Raw genomic sequence first — 17842 nt, 5'->3', positions numbered from 1 at the left:
AAGGAAAAAACAGGGGAGCAAAGATGATGGAACGGATTTTAAAACTAGAAAAATCCTGCTGACTCCCTCCGATGAGGAGAAGGACAGCGACCTGACTGCTTCCCAAAAAGAAAAATACACAGTCTACTCATTTGAGAGGGTAAAGACGTTTTTAAGAGAGACCAAAGGTCAGAGGGCAGTGAAGCTGGAGGAGGAGTTTCCTGACCTCAATGGTTTTATCATGTCTGTCAGCCGGCTGAGAAAAGAGCAGGTTTTTAGCAACCAGGAGGTCTACAGGCTCAAAAAGTTAATTACAAAAGCCAGATATGCCCTCTCTCAGGATGACGATGATGATGATGATGAGGAGGAGGAAGATGACATTTATTCTTAACTCCACCCTTTTAACTGTCTGTGCTTCTTCTAGTGTGTCCTTTTTTTTACCTCCACCATGGCTAACATCCACATCGGATCTTTTAACATTAACGGAGCTCGGAGCGAGGCCAAGAGAGCTGCTGCTTTTAAACTGTTTGAGATCAAGAAACTTGATGTGGTTTTTATTCAGGAGACTCACAGCACCCCAGAAATTGAGGGGAACTGGAAGAAGGAATGGCCTGGGGGGGTCTTCCTGAGCCACAAAAGATCCAACAGTGCCGGGGTGGGGGTCCTGCTTTCTAGAACTTTTAGTCCTCGCTCCGTGGAGGTAGAGCATATTTTATCAGGACACATTTTAAAAGTCATGGCTCTGTATGAAAATGTAAAAATGGCTTTTATCTGTATTTATGCTCCGGTTTTAAGCACAGAGAGGATGGAGTTTTTAGATGTTTTATGTAAAACCTTGAGTGACTGTGCTGAAGAATATTTATTCCTGGGGGGTGATTTTAACTGCACTGAAGACGACAGGTCAGACAGGAACCACCTGGAGCCTCATCCTGCTTCCTCTGCTCGGCTCAAACGCCTGATGGAAACCCACGAGCTGAAGGATGTGTGGAGAGGTTTTAACGTGAGGGACAGACAGTTCACCTGGACTCATTTTAAAGACGACTCTGTCTCTCTGGCCAGGTTGGACCGCTTTTACTGTTTTAAGCACCATTTTAGTATTTTTAAAAGCTGTCACATTGTTCCTGTCGGCCTGTCTGATCACTCTCTGGTTCACTGTTGTTTTTTTATCCAGAATGTAAAGACCCCCAGCGCCTACTGGCATTTTAACACAGCTCTGTTATCAGACAGCTCTTTTAGAGAAGCTTTTAGGGTTTTATGGTCCTCACACAGAGAGAGGAAGTCCACGTTCTCCTCAGTGCAGCAGTGGTGGGAGTGGGGAAAGACGCTGACTAAACAGTTCTGTCAGCAGTATACGTGCAACGTCACCAAGCACATCATCAGATCCCTTCAGGACCTGGAGACCGAGGTACAGACCTTACTGGACTGTACAGGAGACCAAGGGTGTGTTGAAGCCCTGAGAAGTAAAAAGGCTGCTTTAGCCAACCTGCTGGGTGTAACAGCACAGGGAGCTCTGGTCCGGTCACGTTTCATGAACGCCTCCCTGATGGACGCCCCGTCACAGTTCTTCTTCGGCCTGGAGCGCAGGAACGGCCAGAGGAAGATCATCCACTCCCTGCGCTCCGACGACGGTTCCCCAGTGGAGGACGCTCGGGAGATCAGGAGGTTCGCCACACAGTTCTACCAGGAGCTGTACCGGAAGGAGCTGGTGGAGGACCCTGAGCTGGCTGCAGCCTTCCTCTCCAGCCTGCCACAGGTGACAGCAGCATCCAACACCATGCTGGAGGCCCCGCTGACTGTGGAGGAGCTGAACGCAGCCCTCATGAGCCTCGCCAGTGGTAAAGCTCCTGGAATCGACGGTCTCCCAGTGGACTTCTATAAGGCCTTCTGGTCTGAGCTGGGACCAGACATGCTGCAGGTGTTCCAGGAGAGCCTGAGGACTGGACTGCTACCTCAGAGCTGCAGGAGAGCCGTAATCACCCTGCTCCCCAAAAAGGGTGACCTGCAGGACCTGAGGAACTGGAGGCCGGTCTCCTTACTGTGTGGGGACTATAAAGTCCTGGCCAAAGCTCTGGCCCGGAGGCTCAGAGAGGTGATGGCCGAGGTCGTTCATGTGGACCAGAGTTACTGTGTGCCCGGCAGGACCATAAGTGACAACGTCACTTTAATTCGGCATGTTTTGGAGCTCTCCGGCTCATTGGACATGGACACTGGTCTTATTTCCATAGACCAGGAGAAGGCTTTTGACCGGGTCGAACACCGGTACCTGTGGCAGACGCTCGGTGCTTTTGGGTTCGGCCCAGGTTTCATAGCCGGGATCCAGGTGCTGTACCGTGACGTTGCCAGCATACTAAAAATCAACGGTGGTCTGGCTGCACCTTTCTCAGTCCAAAGGGGGGTGAGGCAGGGGTGTCCTCTGTCAGGGATGCTGTACTCCCTGGCCATAGAGCCCCTGCTACACAGGCTGAGGGGGGGGGCTGGGGGGAGTGGCCTTCCCTGGATGTCCCGCAGCAGTGAAGCTGTCGGCGTACGCTGACGACCTAATCATAGTTTTAAATACACAGAAGGACATTTGTGTTCTAGAGGAGAACGTGGACCTTTTTAACAAACTGTCTTCAGCCAGAGTGAACTGGAACAAGAGTGAAGCTGTGGCAGTCAGAAAAGACTCTTTAAATGAGCTGGTTTTACCGGGGGGGCTGTGTTGGAGGACGGGAGGGTTAAAGTACCTGGGGGTGTTTTTAGGTGACGAACTGTTTTTAAAAAAGAACTGGGACGGAGCCCTGGAGTCCACACAGGGCAGACTGAGGCGGTGGGGGTGGCTCCTGCCCAGCATGTCGTACAGAGGAAGGACACTAGTGGTTAACAATCTGGTGTCCTCCTCTTTGTGGCATAAGCTGGCCTGTGTCGACCCCCCCCCGAACCTGCTCTCCAGGATCCAAGCAGCACTTGTGAACTTTTTTTGGGACAAGCTGCACTGGCTCCCACAAGCACTCCTATTCCTCCCCAAGGAGGAGGGGGGGCAGGGGCTGGTGCACCTGGCCAGCAGGTGTGCTGCCTTCAGACTCCAGTTCGCACAAAGACTGCTGTACGGGCCGAAGGACCTGGTGTGGAGGCCCCTGGCTCAGCTGGTCCTGCAGCGTGTCGGGGGCCCAGGACTCAAGGACTCCGTGTTTTTAATGGATTTTAAGACGGTGAGGATCCACACCCTGCCTGAGTTTTACAGAGGACTGTTCACCGTCTGGAGGCTGCTGCAGACCCGGACAGCTCGGCACACCTCCCTGTTCTGGCTGCTAAAGGAGCCGCTGGTCCACGGAGGACGCCTGGCCCCCCCCAGCTGGGCAGGAGCAGCAGTCAGCCAGGTGTTCAGCAGTGCAGGTGTTTTAACTCTGGGTGACATGATCACCCTCACCGGACCACAGCTGAGGGACGCAGCACGCCTGGCAGCCGCTTTGGGACGGAGGTCGGAGCGGATCCTGGGCAGGCTGCTGGACCACTGGAGGGGCTCTCTGACCCCACACGAGCTTCTCCTGCTAACCGACCACAGCGCTGGTGTGACCACACCATGTCCCAAAGACCCCTTTCCCCCCATTATTGCCCGCCCTGGGTGGTCTGCTGGAGGTCAAAGTTCAGGTAGCCGGTCGGAGGTGAACCTGGGTGAGGCCAACAGTAAAATCCTGTCAGCACTGATGGTGGAGTGCCTGAAAAAACAGAAGCTGCAGAGAGCCGACTCCCCCTGGAGAGCTCACCTGGGCCTCGGTGAGGAGGTCCGGCCTGAGTGGAGGAGCCTCTACAAACCTCCACTCACCAAAAAGGTGGCCGACCTCCAATGGAGACTCCTCCACGGGATCCTGGCAGTGAACGCCTTCGTCTCCATCCTCGACCCGTCCACCTCCAACAAGTGTCCCTTCTGTGGTGCCGTAGAAACGGTCTTCCACTGTTTCTCTCAGTGTCCTCGGCTCGGCCCCCTGTTCTCCCTGCTGGACACACTGCTAAGGAAAGGAGGAGAGGTGTTCTCCCTCCAGACCTTCATCCTGGGCTTCAGGTACAGGAGGGCCATCAGACACAGGAGCCAGATGATAAACTTCATCCTGGGACAGGCTAAACTGGCTATCTACGTCACTAGGAAAAGAAAAATGGAGGACAATGTGGACACTGACCTGGTCCTCCTGTTCAGCAGGATGGTCAAAGCCAGAATAACGATTGATTTTAAATATTACAGCGAGATGCAGGACCTGAATCAGTTCAGGGAAATCTGGACTCCAGGTCTGGTCCTCTGCTCGGTGCAGGAGGACCAGCTCCTCTTCTCAGATCAGCTGATCTGAGCGCTTTTGAGCATTTGATGTGATAAATGAGTGAAACATAACTAAACCTGTCTGTGGAAATGAATCAAATAAAGTAAACTTTTAAAAATCAAAAAAAAATCTCTCTCTCTCTCTCTCTCTCTCTCTCTCTCTCTCGCTGTCTGTTGTGGCTCATCGACTTCATCTTTGTTTGTCATGCAAATAGTCCAGCACGTTGTGTCCACTGTGATGACGCACCGCGGTGATCTCCCTTCAGCACCGATACTACTGACTCACCTCAGACATGTGATCTTAAACATACAGCTGTTAAGACAAAAGGAAATCCCTGATAATGTCTGAAATGACTGTAAACTTTAAACTTCACTAAAGGTGTCAAGAAATTATTAATGAGATATTAATAGTTTGTTTGAGCAGGCAGGACTTCAGGGAGCTGAATTACTGAAATAATCAGATAACTGGTGTGGAAATCCAATAATGATTCCATACATTCCCTCTGCAGGCCAGTAAAGCTCAGCAGTGAAGCTCCTAAGCTGCCAGTCCACTGTGACTTCTTGTTTTTCCCACTGGCCTGGAAAAGCTGCAGGGACACACCTCCACCTCACCCTTCTGGGTAAATATGAGCCTCTCACGGATGTTTACAACAGCCAGGCGGATGTTGCTCCTCTTCCACTTTAAGAGTGAACTCATAGCTGGAGAGAAGCCTGATAAAGAGTTATCGGGTGAATAAAGGGAGCGATTCACAATTAAAACTGCTGTTCTGTCTGTTTAGTTCTTTAACTGCACACTGAACAGCTTGAAAAAGTTAACACAACACAATAAATGTGAAATGCTGACTATTTGACCCATTAACTCCCTAATTAACACAAAAAACCATTTAGGACAGATGAGATCGGATAAATTCATCCATCTATTAATTTTGTCATGTTTCTCTGGGGAGATGAGGCAGAAATGATGAGTCCCTCTCCATTTCTCTGACATCAATACGGGAAATTCACGGCTCACATGTTGTTATTCTTACGGTAACGCCTCGTTTTCAGATCAACTCCAAAGAAATTTCCCGAAGGTTTCCTGGGAATGATCCGGAGCTAATGACAGCTGCCTCTGTGACACGCTTCATTTCATTCATTATTTTAGAAGCCAAGCCTCGGTGCAGTATCTGACGAATGAACAAACCTGAACACAACCGCCAATGTTAGCCCACAACCATTAGCTTAGCATGGCGCTAGTTAGCTAAGCAAGCTAATGTTTGCAATTTCAATAGTTAATTCTTCCCTTTAATATTCAGCAGTGAGGTTTTTTCTGTCTTTGATAAATTTAGAAAAGTCAGAGTGACACCAAATATCTGAAATGGCGGTTTGATTTGACCACGAGGTGAGGAAGCGATGCACCCTGTCGGCTTTAAGCTGCTTTGCATGTCCAACGCTGAGGCTTCAGACCGTTGGTGACCTCAGCTGCATATCTGTTCCCTCCACTCGACAACATTGTTGTCCATTGTGTCCTGAAAGCCCCTGAGAATAAATCCATCCTGCAGCGGGGCCAGGAAGCCGAACAAAAGCTCTGGAGATCTTTATTGTCCGCCCACCTCAGACGCACAAACTGAAATAGCAAGTCAACAACTATTTTAAAGTATTTAAACTTCATATTCTGGATGTCACGAAGTTTATATGTTTAAGTAAAAGTACAAAAGTATTTGCTTAAAAAATTATAGTAAGTATAAAAAATACCTCAGGAAATACAGAAAAGGAAAACAGCTGATGTGATTCTGCTACCTTCAGTTAAAGAATCTCTCCAGGAACCGTCTCTGGTTGTCTTCTGCACAAAACACATTTTCTATGGACACAATAAACAGTCTCAAAATGGGACAAGTGAATAAAAGGTTAAGAAATGTTATAAAGAAATGCTTAAAAAAAGCTGGTGACAGTGAATAAACGCAGTGCAAGGTAAGAAACGGAGCAGTTAGCTAACTGTCCAGCTGTAATGCTAACGTCCATTAGCCTAGCCTAGCTGGTATTAAAGCCCAACACAAAACATTTGACAGAAACAGCTGAGTTTGGTAACAGAGAGGGAGGAGGAATTTATTTAAGTTGTTGTGTGTTCAGGTAATAATACGGCCACGATGTATAATGAAGAATGAGCCGATCGTTGTGGAGAAATAATCCAGGGAGGATGAGGATTAGAACCAGACAATATCCTGCATCTACAGGGATTCAGACAGCATCACATGTGGGTGCTGTGTGAAGCCCTGCCCTGCCTGGGGGGGGTCATTCTCCACTCAGGCCCAGCAGGCAGCACATGGTCTCCTCGTTTCCCACACCAGCCCCGAGCAAACAAAGCGTGGATCTCTCCGGCAGCAGTAGTACAGCGCAGTTTTCCTGTTGCCCAGGTTCACGGCTCTCTCTCTGCCTACGTCACTTCCGCTTTAGCTTTTTCAGATGCAGTAAAGTAAAGTTACATTTTCCCACAAAAATGACTCTAGAAGCCTAAGTAATGTATTTACCAATATATTTTGAAGAAAAAGCAGCTATATTATTTTAATAAACGTGATTTAAAGTGGTCTTTAACCTGCAACATGCCCTTTAAAAAGGTCTTCCTCTCCACATATCCAGAACTAAAACACAGACTTCCTCCAGGAGTCCAGCAGGTGGTCTTCTAATCTGTGTCTGTGTTGGATAATTACTTGATCCCTATGTGGCAGATGGAGGGGTCTGTTTGTGTGTCTGTTGTGTGTCTCACACTGAGCGGTGAGATGAAACAAACGTCCTGGTCAGCTGAAGGAAAACACGCAGAGACAGACAGACCAACAACCTTTGAGATGAGTACAGTTTTATCAGTTCCTGTGATTGTGTGAAATACACGACAGGTTTATTGGTTGACATGTTTGGGATCATAATAATAAAGGTGATATGTCACTTATTCCTGCAACAGTAACATCTGAACATTTCCTGAGAAACATTTCTCAGCAGGAAGTGAAACACGGTGTTAAATCTGTCCACAAGTCAGAGCTGTTGATAATAAAGTTTTCCCTCAATAAGTTTATATTTATGTGAGTTCCTTCAGCTTCTTATAATTAAAACTAATTATGTTATTAATATTATCAGTCAGTTGTCACATATTTTACCTACAATGTTGGAAACTAAATAAAGTGACGGATAAAAATGTAGTTGTAGTTCAGGCTCAGCTGGTTTATGTGGAGAAAGTAAACTTAACATGTTTAATCTTAAAATAAAAATAAAAATGTGCCACAAAGGCTGACAAAAATAAAGAAACTAAATCTCATTTTATTTTGAAACCAACTGACAGTTGGTTGGCTGGACAACCAGACAGGTGTGGGAGGAGTCAGGCCAGAGGGGCCCAATGAGAGGACAGGCAGTAACAGGTGAGCAGCACACAGCTGAGGGGAACCAGAGGAGCCGGGACCATTACAGGAAGTTCTGCAGGGCTCGGATGGACCTCCTGTCCCGTTAGAGGACCGGCAGAGCACCATGATCAGCTCCGAGGGCCTGAGGCCGAGCACCAACGGCAGGAAGCCGCTGGGGAAGCTCGCCTCCCGGCTGGAGGAGCTGAAGTCCCCGTGGCGGCAGGTCTCCAGCCTGGAGCTGAGCCACAACGAGGCGGCCCGGCTGGCCACCGACGCGCTGCTGGAGCTCGGAGAGAAGGAGTACCGGAGAGTCCTGGCCGAGGAGCGGGAGCTCAACTTCCTCTCCCCGCCGGAGATCCGCTATATCACCCAGCATGCGGCCAAGGCGGCCGGGTCCGACGGCTCCGGGGACCGGGACCGGGACCGGGACCGGGACCGGGACTTCGGGGGGGACGGGGACGCCGTGTCCGAGCTCACCTCCGGGACTTACTTCCCCATGATGTCCGACGAGGAGCCGCCGATGCTGGAGCTCGGCTGGCCGGAGAATCCGTCCAGGTTCGGACCGTCCGAGACTCAGATCTACTTCCAGAGGGACAAAACCCACAACGTGAAAGACCTGATCCGGTCCCTGATCAACAAGGCCAAGAAGGTGAGCAGATCCAGGACGGGTTAGGGAGGACGGCTGGGAAACAGCCACCAATCACACAACGTTTAAAAAGGATGAAACACATCTTCAGTTTGTGTGTTTGTGTTTGTGTTTGTGTCACTTTTCTGATGAAGCAACTTAACTTTTGAAATGACAGAAGTGTATCTGAGACTCTTTGTGGTTACTTTGTGCGTCGTCTTCTTTTGTTTTCTGTTGGTGGTTGTTTTTTTGTTTCTTTTTTTTTGTATCTTAATTGTCCACGTTGTTGCCTTTTGCACACTTTTGTTGTCATTTTTCACCATTTTATGTTGTGCTGATTGTTTTGTCCGATTGTGGTCATTCTTCATCACTCTGTAGTTGTGTAGTTTGTGTGTTTGTAGTGGTTTTCATCCTTTTATCCATATTAGTCGTAATTTTTCACCACTTAAGCATCATTGTGTGTAATTGTTTTGCGTGTTTGTTGTCACTTTGCCTGCTTGTGATCATTTTATCCGTCTTAAGCTGTTTTGTGTCTGTTTGTCATCTCTTTTGTGTCTCTCTGTGATGACCTTTTGTTGTTTTGTTTCCATATCTTTTGCGTTATTTGTTGTTGTTTTTGGAGGTTTTTTTTCCCATCTGAAGGTTTTAGTGTTTCTTTTCCAGTCTGGTTTGTGTGACTTTTCCATTTTTCCTGATGCAGCGTGTTGTCGAGTCGGGCTCTGTGATTGGCTGGCCGAGTGTGTCCTCCTCAGACAGTTGTGGTCTTTATTTTTTTTATTGGAGCCATGTTGTGCGTCTCTGTAGTTTCTTAATGACTTTTTTTATTGCGGTTGTCTTTGTGGGTGTTTTTGTTTCTTTAAAAGGTTGTTGTTTGTCTGTGGTCTCATTGTGGTTGTTTTGTGTGTCTGTATTGTCACTTGTGCCTTATTGTGGTTTGTTATTGTTAAATGTAGTCACTTTTTGTCATGTTTTGTGTGTCTGCAGTTGTTTTATGTCTCATTGTTATTTTTTATTGTCTCTTTGTGGCTGTTTAAGTTCTGTTTGTTGTCACTTCATATCTACTTGCCATTGTAGTTGTTTTGTGTGTCATTGTGGCTGTTTGTATGTAAAACCTTTAACTGCCTTCAGTTGTGTGAAGTGAAACACTAACGTTGTGTGTCCTCCTCTGGTTTAATATTGTCGAAAAACAAACAAAACAGGAAGTCAGAGCTGACCTCTTTCTCACAGGTTTGTGCCGAATCAGCAGGTTTCAGATCAAATGACTGTTCGGCTCGTCTGTCTCTGCGGAGCCGGACGTGATGGGGACAATGAAGAGTTTTCTTTCGCTCGGTCCTCATTATCACCACAACGTGTTTTTCTTGTCAGGTGACGAAAGCATGCAGGACGTCTGCACATACCTGCTCTTAGCGTTGATATCTGGTGTGTGTGTGTGTGTTCACATTAATGTTTGATGACACACAGCATATGGAGTCTTTCAGTTCATTGCTTGTAAAGTGAGACATTCACTCTTCATGTTGAATTAAAGATGAAATAGCAGCAAGTGGCCAAGTGCCCCGGGGGCCCCGAAGCCCCGGGGGGGGGCTTTTTGTTTTGGTGTCATCATGTCAAACCTAAAAACGGTGACTACGAGTATTTGCTGCTTTTTGGGTCAGATAAAGCTTCTGTTTGTTGTTTGCTCTGAACCCGGAGAGAACCAGGAGGCGTCGCAGGGGCCCCCCGGGGGCCCCACAGCAGGTCAGCTGAGCTCTGGAGACTTTGTAAACGTTGTTGTTGTTCTGCTAACAAACCAGCTGTAGTTTTTGTTGTCGTTTTGTGCAGCATCTTTCCATATCAGTTTTACAAATTTTAGTCATCTGACTAAATCCATTTTTTTTTTTCTAATTCACAGACAAATTTTTAAGTTCACATTTCAGAATTAGAAATTAAACATTTTAGAAGAAAAGCTTTTTTATTTTACAGCTCTGCCTTAAAATGCCTCTTAAATAACATGAACTGTCAACATGAAATCAAATGAAAACATCCAGTAATTTTCCAACCCCGCCCCCAGGTGATCGCCGTGGTGATGGACGTGTTCACTGACGTGGACCTGCTGTGCGATCTGATGGAGGCGTCCAACAAGCGCAGAGTTCCCGTCTACATCCTGCTGGACGAGAAAAACCTCAGCTACTTCGTGGACATGTGCTCCGCTCTGGACATCCAGAACTCACACCTGAGTGTACGAACACACACACACACACACACAAACTGCATAACAGACAGACACACACTGAACGAGTTCGACCCAGGAAACAGACAACCTTCTGGTACTTTTTTTGGCTTTAGCTCCGGACGGATGATGCTCATCAACAATTACAACGATCTTAATTTAAAATCTGAGTCATCAGAGCAGCTGAAGAGAAGTTTGAACTGAGAGTGCACATTAATGAGGACATCCTCATTTAGCCGCCTGCAGAGATTAACATGCATCAGTTCCATCACTATTTCTCACACACAGTATCAGAGCTGCTGATGCTGAATTAATGTGTGTTGATGTTGATGTGGAGTGAAATCTCAAACAGCGATGTGGATCTCTGCATGTAGATGTTATGTGTGTGTGTGTGTGTGTGTGTGTGTGTGTGTGTCACACTGGAGTGTTGGAGTGGACCGCTCTGACCAGCTCCAGATCCACTTCCTGGTTAACTTGAAAAACGCTGTTTGTCGTTTCTAACGTGTGTTTTTGTGCGTCTCCCCTTCAGAACATGCGTATCCGCAGCGTGTGCGGCGACACATACTGCACAAAGAGCGGCAAAAAATTCACCGGCCAGGTTCTGGAGAAGTTCATGATCATCGACTGTGAGGAGGTCATCGCGGGGTCGTACAGGTCAGCACAGACACACACACACACACCAGGTCAGCGTCAGGACTTTGGTTTCATCAGATCTTTGAAGGATTGTGACGTTTTAGGGCCTCCAGTTTGTGTTTTTGTCTTCATTGACCTGCAGTCGATGTCCACGTTTACATTCAACCTCCAGATTGATCCCCCTGAAAAAAAACACACTAATGAAGAGACAGAAAGACACACAAACTGTGAGCGAACGCAAACACATGAGCAGGCGATGGAACTTTTAGTGGTTTAACATTTATTTGCATTTCCTCCTGATAAGCAGGAATTATGGTGGAGTGCATGAGTCAGCTGGGGGGTTAGCTGTTGTTAGCTGTGTTTACATATCTGAGTAACAGCCACACATCAGAACGGAGCTGATCAAATCAAAGGCAGTTTTAATGTCACTAAGTTCTCTCTCATTCATCTGGCGTATTTTTTATTTTTGTTTTATTTTCATTCTCTTGTGCGTCTTGTGCTCTTCTTTCTGTTTCGGTGTCTTCACTTTGTATCTGATGAGAAAATATCAGATCTGTTAGATGAAAAATGATCGTTACAGCTGCAGAGATGGATTCATATCCTTTCTCTATCAAGATAGTCCATTTTCTTTTTCACTTGGTACGACAATTCAACAGCCAAGTGTGTGTACACAAGCCTGTGTGTGTGTGTCAGTTGTCATTTTACTTCCTGATGTATTTATAACTCAGCTGAACGTTAAATCGTCTGCAGAAATGTTCCCGAGCAAAATGAAAGAAGCTCACCGTCACATTTGCCCCTGTTGTGTTAATGTTGCACAACTTTTCAAAATAGAAAATACTAAATTAAACTACCAACTGCTGGCATGACTTATACTCACAACACAAAATACAACAAGGCAAGGCAAATTTATTTGTATCACACAATTCATACACCAGGCAGACATTAAAATCATAAATAGAAAACACATTTCAAGAAAAAAAGAAGATATACATAAATGGAGCAGGTCTTATTTTTGGTACCTTTCAGGCTTTTGGGCCTTCAGATGTATTTAGCGTTCAGGGTTGGACACAGAAGCGGCTCTCTGGGGAGGTCAGAGGTCACAGTTAACTGAGTTTGTACAGGCTCAGTAGTTTTCTCAGGAGAGGCTGAAGTTTGACAGCTCAGGATGACCGGATAAACCAGCCGTTCAAATTAATGAGTCAACAATCTGACGCTCCAGATATTTGGAATTTCACTTCCTTTTGTTTTTATCGGAGGCAGCTGATTCAGTCTGTGAACGCTCAGCTTTGTCCCGGCTTCGTGTTGCGTCAGGGGGGCGAAAACCGGATGGTTAACGTCAGGTCAGGCGTGTGGGCGGGGCCTCAAAGGGCACCGCTGACTGTGGAATGAAAGGCGAGGTCTGACGAGGCAAATGGCCTTTTATCACTCATCCTTTGTTCACGCCCTCCTAATCAAACGCCCCCTCACAGTTCAGTCTGTGATACTGAGGGAGAGAATCTGATTAGATAGAGAGGCAAATAATAAACGCTGATTGAGCGATATCCGGCCGATTAAAGGCAGCTCTGGTCTGTTTGACGTGGCGTTGTTTGGTCCAGCTGATTAGAGAAGCAGGCGGCTGAAGGAATTGGATTTGTGGGAAAAATAAAATAAATATATTGAATATTTCTTAAACTTTATCTCGTCATCTAACAGACATTCAGACACAAACTGCAGGTAATGTGATATTTACTGTACTGTACTTTTTTTTTTTTTTTTTTTTTTTTTTTTGGGTTGTGTTGATGAGTGTTTTTCTTGTTTTTCTTCCACTTTGCTCCATCAACAAATAAGTTATAGATTTAATGAGTGTTGAATGAAGCTTGTGTGAAAACACATGAACGCACTTTAATGAATTGCTTTATCTGTGACAATAAGCAATAAAGCAATAAAAGACATAGAGCAGCATTCACTGTTCCAGGAAGATGAAACGGTGAACTGAAGTCACACAGAGTTTATCTTGAAATGGATTTTCAGTGGAAATATGACCCACACTTATCAAATTATACAACTTCTGTGGCAAAGCGAAGCAAGCGTCCCTGAAGGCCTCGTGGTGATTATGGAAAGAGGTCAGAGAGATGAAAACCAGCTGATTGGCTTAAAGTTTGTGCAGAGGAGGAGCTGCGATCTTCAGAACATCCCAGGAATTTTACCTGAGGTGAAATGTCCCAACACTTCTGAGCGCTGAGCGATTTATCGACGCGAAGCCGCCCCGCAGGTTCCTCTGCTGTAAAACAAACAGAAGACTCCAGCTTCTGTTAGCGTTAATGTCCTGCTTCAGTCCTGCAGCAAAGCAGACACACTTCAGGATAACTTTTAAGTGTTACGTCTCGCTTTTAAAAACACGCACGTCTGCTGAATCACTGAATAAAAAGCTAAAGAGCCAGAAGTGATCATGAACGACAACTGTTGTGTTTCTTTTAGGCATTCCTGTCACAGTCACATTAAATAACACGACTGAAGAATAAAATGGAACTGACTCAAAGTTTAGCTTCAAGTTAACGTCTCACTACCTCAGAAATGTCTTTAATTCAGGTTTTAACCGCCCAAATTTTCTGTTTTAAGGTGAATTTTTTAAAAAAGCCCGAACAGCGCTTCGTTTCTTTGACCCGTATTATCGACAGACCTCGACTTCTGAGGCAGTTTGTTTTCTGCTCAACCTGACGTCTTCAGATTTCCTCCCGTCCTCTGCAGGCAGATAAGACCATGAGTCACCGCGTATCGTCTGTCGTCCAGGAAACAGTTCTTATCGGCAGGTGGAGGAAGAGATAAGCTTTAATTGTTCAGCAGGTGATGGAGTTTGAATCCCACCTGTGACCGTCTGACTTGATATCACGTCCGTGCTCTGTCACCCTGACCCTCCTCCTCCTCTTCTTCCTCCTGTCTCCAGTTTCACCTGGCTGTCGGCTCAGGTGCACAGCAACATGGTGATGCATTTCTCAGGCCGCATCAGCGACAGCTTCGACCGGGAGTTCCGCTGCCTGTACGCCGACTCGCAGATCATCGACTGCTTCTACAACCCTGAGGAGGAGGGGATGCCCTACTTCCCGCCCTACCAAACCATGATGGTCCCCGGCATCGGCATGGGGCACGGCGCCATCATGGGGCTGGATCTGCTGTCGGACAGGTACCGAGCTGGACTCCATTTATTATTCATTTAGACATTTCTTTTACTTTTTTGTACAATTGTTACAGCTCGAAAAAAGCAGATGAATCTTTACTTTCCGTCGCCCTGCAGGCAGAAGGACAGAGTCTGCTCTGAAAACTCCAGCAGCCAATCGAGTAACAGCGTGTCCAGCGTGAAGGCGGCGCCCGGGATGACCCCGAACAATGTCTACAAGGTCACCCAAGGTCACGACAAGAAAGAGCCCAACAACAACTGTCGTCTCAGCCCTGATAGGAGGAGTGGAGGTGAAGGACACATGCCGACGCCAGGACCTCGGATTACCGCCAACGGCGTGACTAATCCCATCGCAGTGCCCGAGGCGCGATCGCCACCATACGGCCCGATGATGGGCATGGAGTGGAAGACAAATCATGGTGACATGCTGAGGTCAAATATCAGCGGCGCCGCCTCCAAGTTCCAGGGGTTGGGGCTGTACGACCACAAACCAAACATTTTTCACTCCGGCGCCAACTCAAACCCAAAGACCCAGAGCTCCTCCCCCGTCAATGACGGCAAATCCGTCTGCAAGCAGAGGACTTCTTCAAACCAGTTCTTCAACAAGTTTTCGGACCGGTTCCTGCCCAAAGACAAGGACGCCTACAGAGGCGGAGGACTGAGGTCTCATTCCCCTCTCAGCTCACCGTTATGGAGTGGGCCGGACCTCTCTCAGGGCGAACCAGAGAGCCAGCAGAGCCCGCCGCCGCCGCCCTCCCCGGCCGTTGTGATGAGCCGGCAAGACCAGAAGCGAATGACGCTGGGCCACAGCAAGTTGGACCTGGTGAATCAGTACAACAAGATGAAGTCCAAGCAGGTTTACAGTCGCTTTGAGCTGAAGAGCACCAACTGAAGACTGAGGATCGGGAGAAGGACGGTCCTGATGATGTTCCCTCTACGAGCACGTTAAGGTGGAGACTCGTGGTTGTCACCTTTTTATTAAAATAAAATCAAATTGTTAAGGTTGTACGTGGACCGGTTCCAACTGGAGTGAGTGATCTTCCAACAGCTGGAGAGCGAAGCTGTGGCGGCCGCGGTCCATCTGACGTTGGTGCTGTGGCCCGTGTGGCTGCTCCTCGGAGTTCATTGGTGGCTCTGAATTGCCCCTTACAGGAAAATGGTCGTTTGTCTCCTAACGTGATGGATTCAATAGGTCGGGGAGAGACGGGAAGCAGAAGTGGCAGTTCAGGGGGTTGTGGGTGTTTTTGAGTTTAACGCTGCTGAAGTTTTCATTGAGATCATCAATCCCCAACACCGTGACAAACTTACATCACGACCTTTTTTATTAGTTGTTTTTTTTTTTACACAAATGTTGAATGGACTAAACGTTCGTCTGTACAGACAATCCACATCAAAGCTTTTTGATACGTTTTGATAGAAACATGCAGAACCAAAAAAGCATCAGTTAACATTAACACTCCTGTTTTTTAGCATTTAGCAACATGTGCCTTCATCACTCTGCCTTAAAGGTTTACACTCAACAGAAATAAACTCCAGTGGCTTCACAGAAGTCATCATTAAGGTACGGACACCTTCAGGTCGTGATGGAGAGCAAACCGAAAACTTTGACGTGAATAGAAGCGGTAGTTTTCACTCCTGATGCTGAAAAAGCATTTTTTTTGTTTATAGGCTGCTTTTTATGGAGATGCCGTTATTACTGATTTGTTTTATTCACATGTTTTCTTTTACTTTTCTTTTTTTTTTTTTTGTCACTCAGCTAAGAAAGTAGGAAACTGACTCTGATCGCCATTTTGTGTCTTCTTGTTTACTGCTCATCAGTCGGCACCAAGCTGAATCGCTGAATCTGTCCCAGCTGGCAGACAGATTCATTTCCGCTGCGTGTTCGTTGTTGTGTAGTGTAAATAAAAGAACATGAAGTGACTGTCAGGATTTTGGGTTCTTGTTAATTGTTAATTACTGGAGAATGTGAACATTTCTGTGTTTATGTTGATCTTAATATGTAAAATGAACATTTTAAGGATTTAATAAAATGAATAAGGTGAATTTAAGAGCTCTTACATGTCGATGTTTTGTAAAGATTATAGCATACATCAGAAAATCCAGAGGTTTTTCAATATCCTTGTATTGGTGCAAAGACAAACTAATTAGAATTTAATTTTATCTATAATCATCAAAATTGTACTAATTTAAAATAAAGGTTTCATTTATTCTGTGGAAGTTCAGCTGGAAAGAGCAGTTTTTACTGAGAAGGCCATTTGAATGATGCCATCTCGTTCTTGTAGGTCGGTGGACGGAGGCTGTTTGCATATTCAGGACATTTTTAGAGCCGTGTGTTTGTGTCACGCTCTTCAACATGAGGGATCAGTTTTCCCTTTCCTGCCAGGAAGTCCAGCCGAACAATGCATCCAAATTAAAAACTCTCAGCAGACAGAAATGCGAACAATGGCTCATCCAAGAAAGCGACTGGACGGGACAATGATATCGCCGGAGTCCAAAAACCATCATGCATGAGACAAAAATGTCTATGAAGGAAACGGGTTCAGGTTCTGTGGGTCGGACAGACACTGGGGGCGAAACTCTGCTGTGAAAACAAGGCAGAATGTGTTGAAGTCTATGGGAAAATGTCCCTCCTGCTCCTCGGTAAACGTTTTCCTGATGAGTTTATGGTCTATGGTTATTTATTTGTTTTTTTTTTTTTCTAAATGAAGCTCCATTTAGAGGGAAGCAGAGCAGGAGGGGGCGGGGCTACGGTGTGACTGAACCGTCCAATCAGGAATGAGTATAGAGCAGGTCAGCTCCACCTTCTCCTCCAAAGACGGTTTCTAATGGTTTCAAAAAACCCACTGAAGACAGAGATGGTTGGGGGCTGAAGACGGTGATGTTGATGGACGACCCCGGACCAGTTTTGTTTGCAAAGCTGCGTTTAGCTGTTTAAACCAACATTTTTTTTTTTAGGTTGCAGCCCTGAAAAAATAAACAAAAACCAAACAGACCCGGTCTTTCTAAGCATTGTGTTTCCAAACTTGCTAATCTCTTCTGCTTTGTGTAATCACAAGCTGCAGGTAAAGAGTGTGTCGGCTGTTAACCTGGTTTCTGACTACGTCTCCTGGGGCGAGTCCCGTTTTATGCTTCTGTAATATCTGATATTCATGGACTCATTTCCACATTCTTCTCCGGACTTTCACTTAATGCATCCTCTCTGCATTGCATTTTCCCGTTGACCTTCCCATCGTCACTGCTGGGTTGTGTTGTTTGCCCTTTCAGGTTCCCCCCCCCATCAGCCTTTTACCCCGCTGTGTGCACAAAGTCACTGACCACAGACAGAATCTGACGAGCTCCACAGAGAAGCTCAGAGAGGAGATGCAGAACTGCGCTGAGAGCAGACTGCAAATACACATTTTATGGCCGTTAGCCCTTCAAAATAAAAGACAGGAAGAGTCAAATTGGACCTTTAATGTGAAAGAAATTACAAACCTTTCAGCAGCTGAAAGGTTTATAGGTGTGACCGGCCGGCTTTCCACAGGAGCGTGTTGTTGGACGTGTTGCCCTGGTAACGGGATGCTTGGTTGTTTTTGAATTGGGTCGTCAT

The 17842-nt window shown here is 46.5% G+C and overlaps 1 protein-coding gene across 1 annotated transcript; it reads left to right on the top strand.

Moving 5' to 3' along the window:
• The first annotated feature begins 7653 nt into the window (after positions 1-7653).
• On the top strand, positions 7654-16470 carry fam83c (family with sequence similarity 83 member C). The gene is made up of 5 exons (XM_029501871.1): positions 7654-8284; positions 10308-10475; positions 10996-11120; positions 14023-14259; positions 14371-16470. Exons 1-5 carry the CDS (start codon positions 7760-7762, stop codon positions 15143-15145), a joined length of 1830 nt encoding a protein of 609 aa, XP_029357731.1. The 5' UTR covers positions 7654-7759; the 3' UTR covers positions 15146-16470.
• The last annotated feature ends 1372 nt before the right edge of the window (positions 16471-17842 follow it).

The sequence above is a fragment of the Echeneis naucrates genome, chromosome 5 (genome assembly GCF_900963305.1).
Source record: "Echeneis naucrates chromosome 5, fEcheNa1.1, whole genome shotgun sequence".
Taxonomy (NCBI): Eukaryota; Metazoa; Chordata; class Actinopteri; order Carangiformes; family Echeneidae; genus Echeneis; species Echeneis naucrates.
The sequence above is the reverse complement of the archived record's forward strand: the minus strand, read 5'-3'. Positions and strand labels throughout refer to the sequence as shown.

Coding starts and splice junctions, on each gene's coding strand:
- fam83c (XM_029501871.1), top strand. CDS start 7,760: ATGATCAGCTCCGAGGGCCTGAGGCCGAGCACCAACGGCAGGAAGCCG. Junction 10,476..10,995: donor TCCAGAACTCACACCTGAGT/GTACGAACACAC, acceptor TCTCCCCTTCAG/AACATGCGTATCCGCAGCGT. Junction 14,260..14,370: donor CTGGATCTGCTGTCGGACAG/GTACCGAGCTGG, acceptor GTCGCCCTGCAG/GCAGAAGGACAGAGTCTGCT.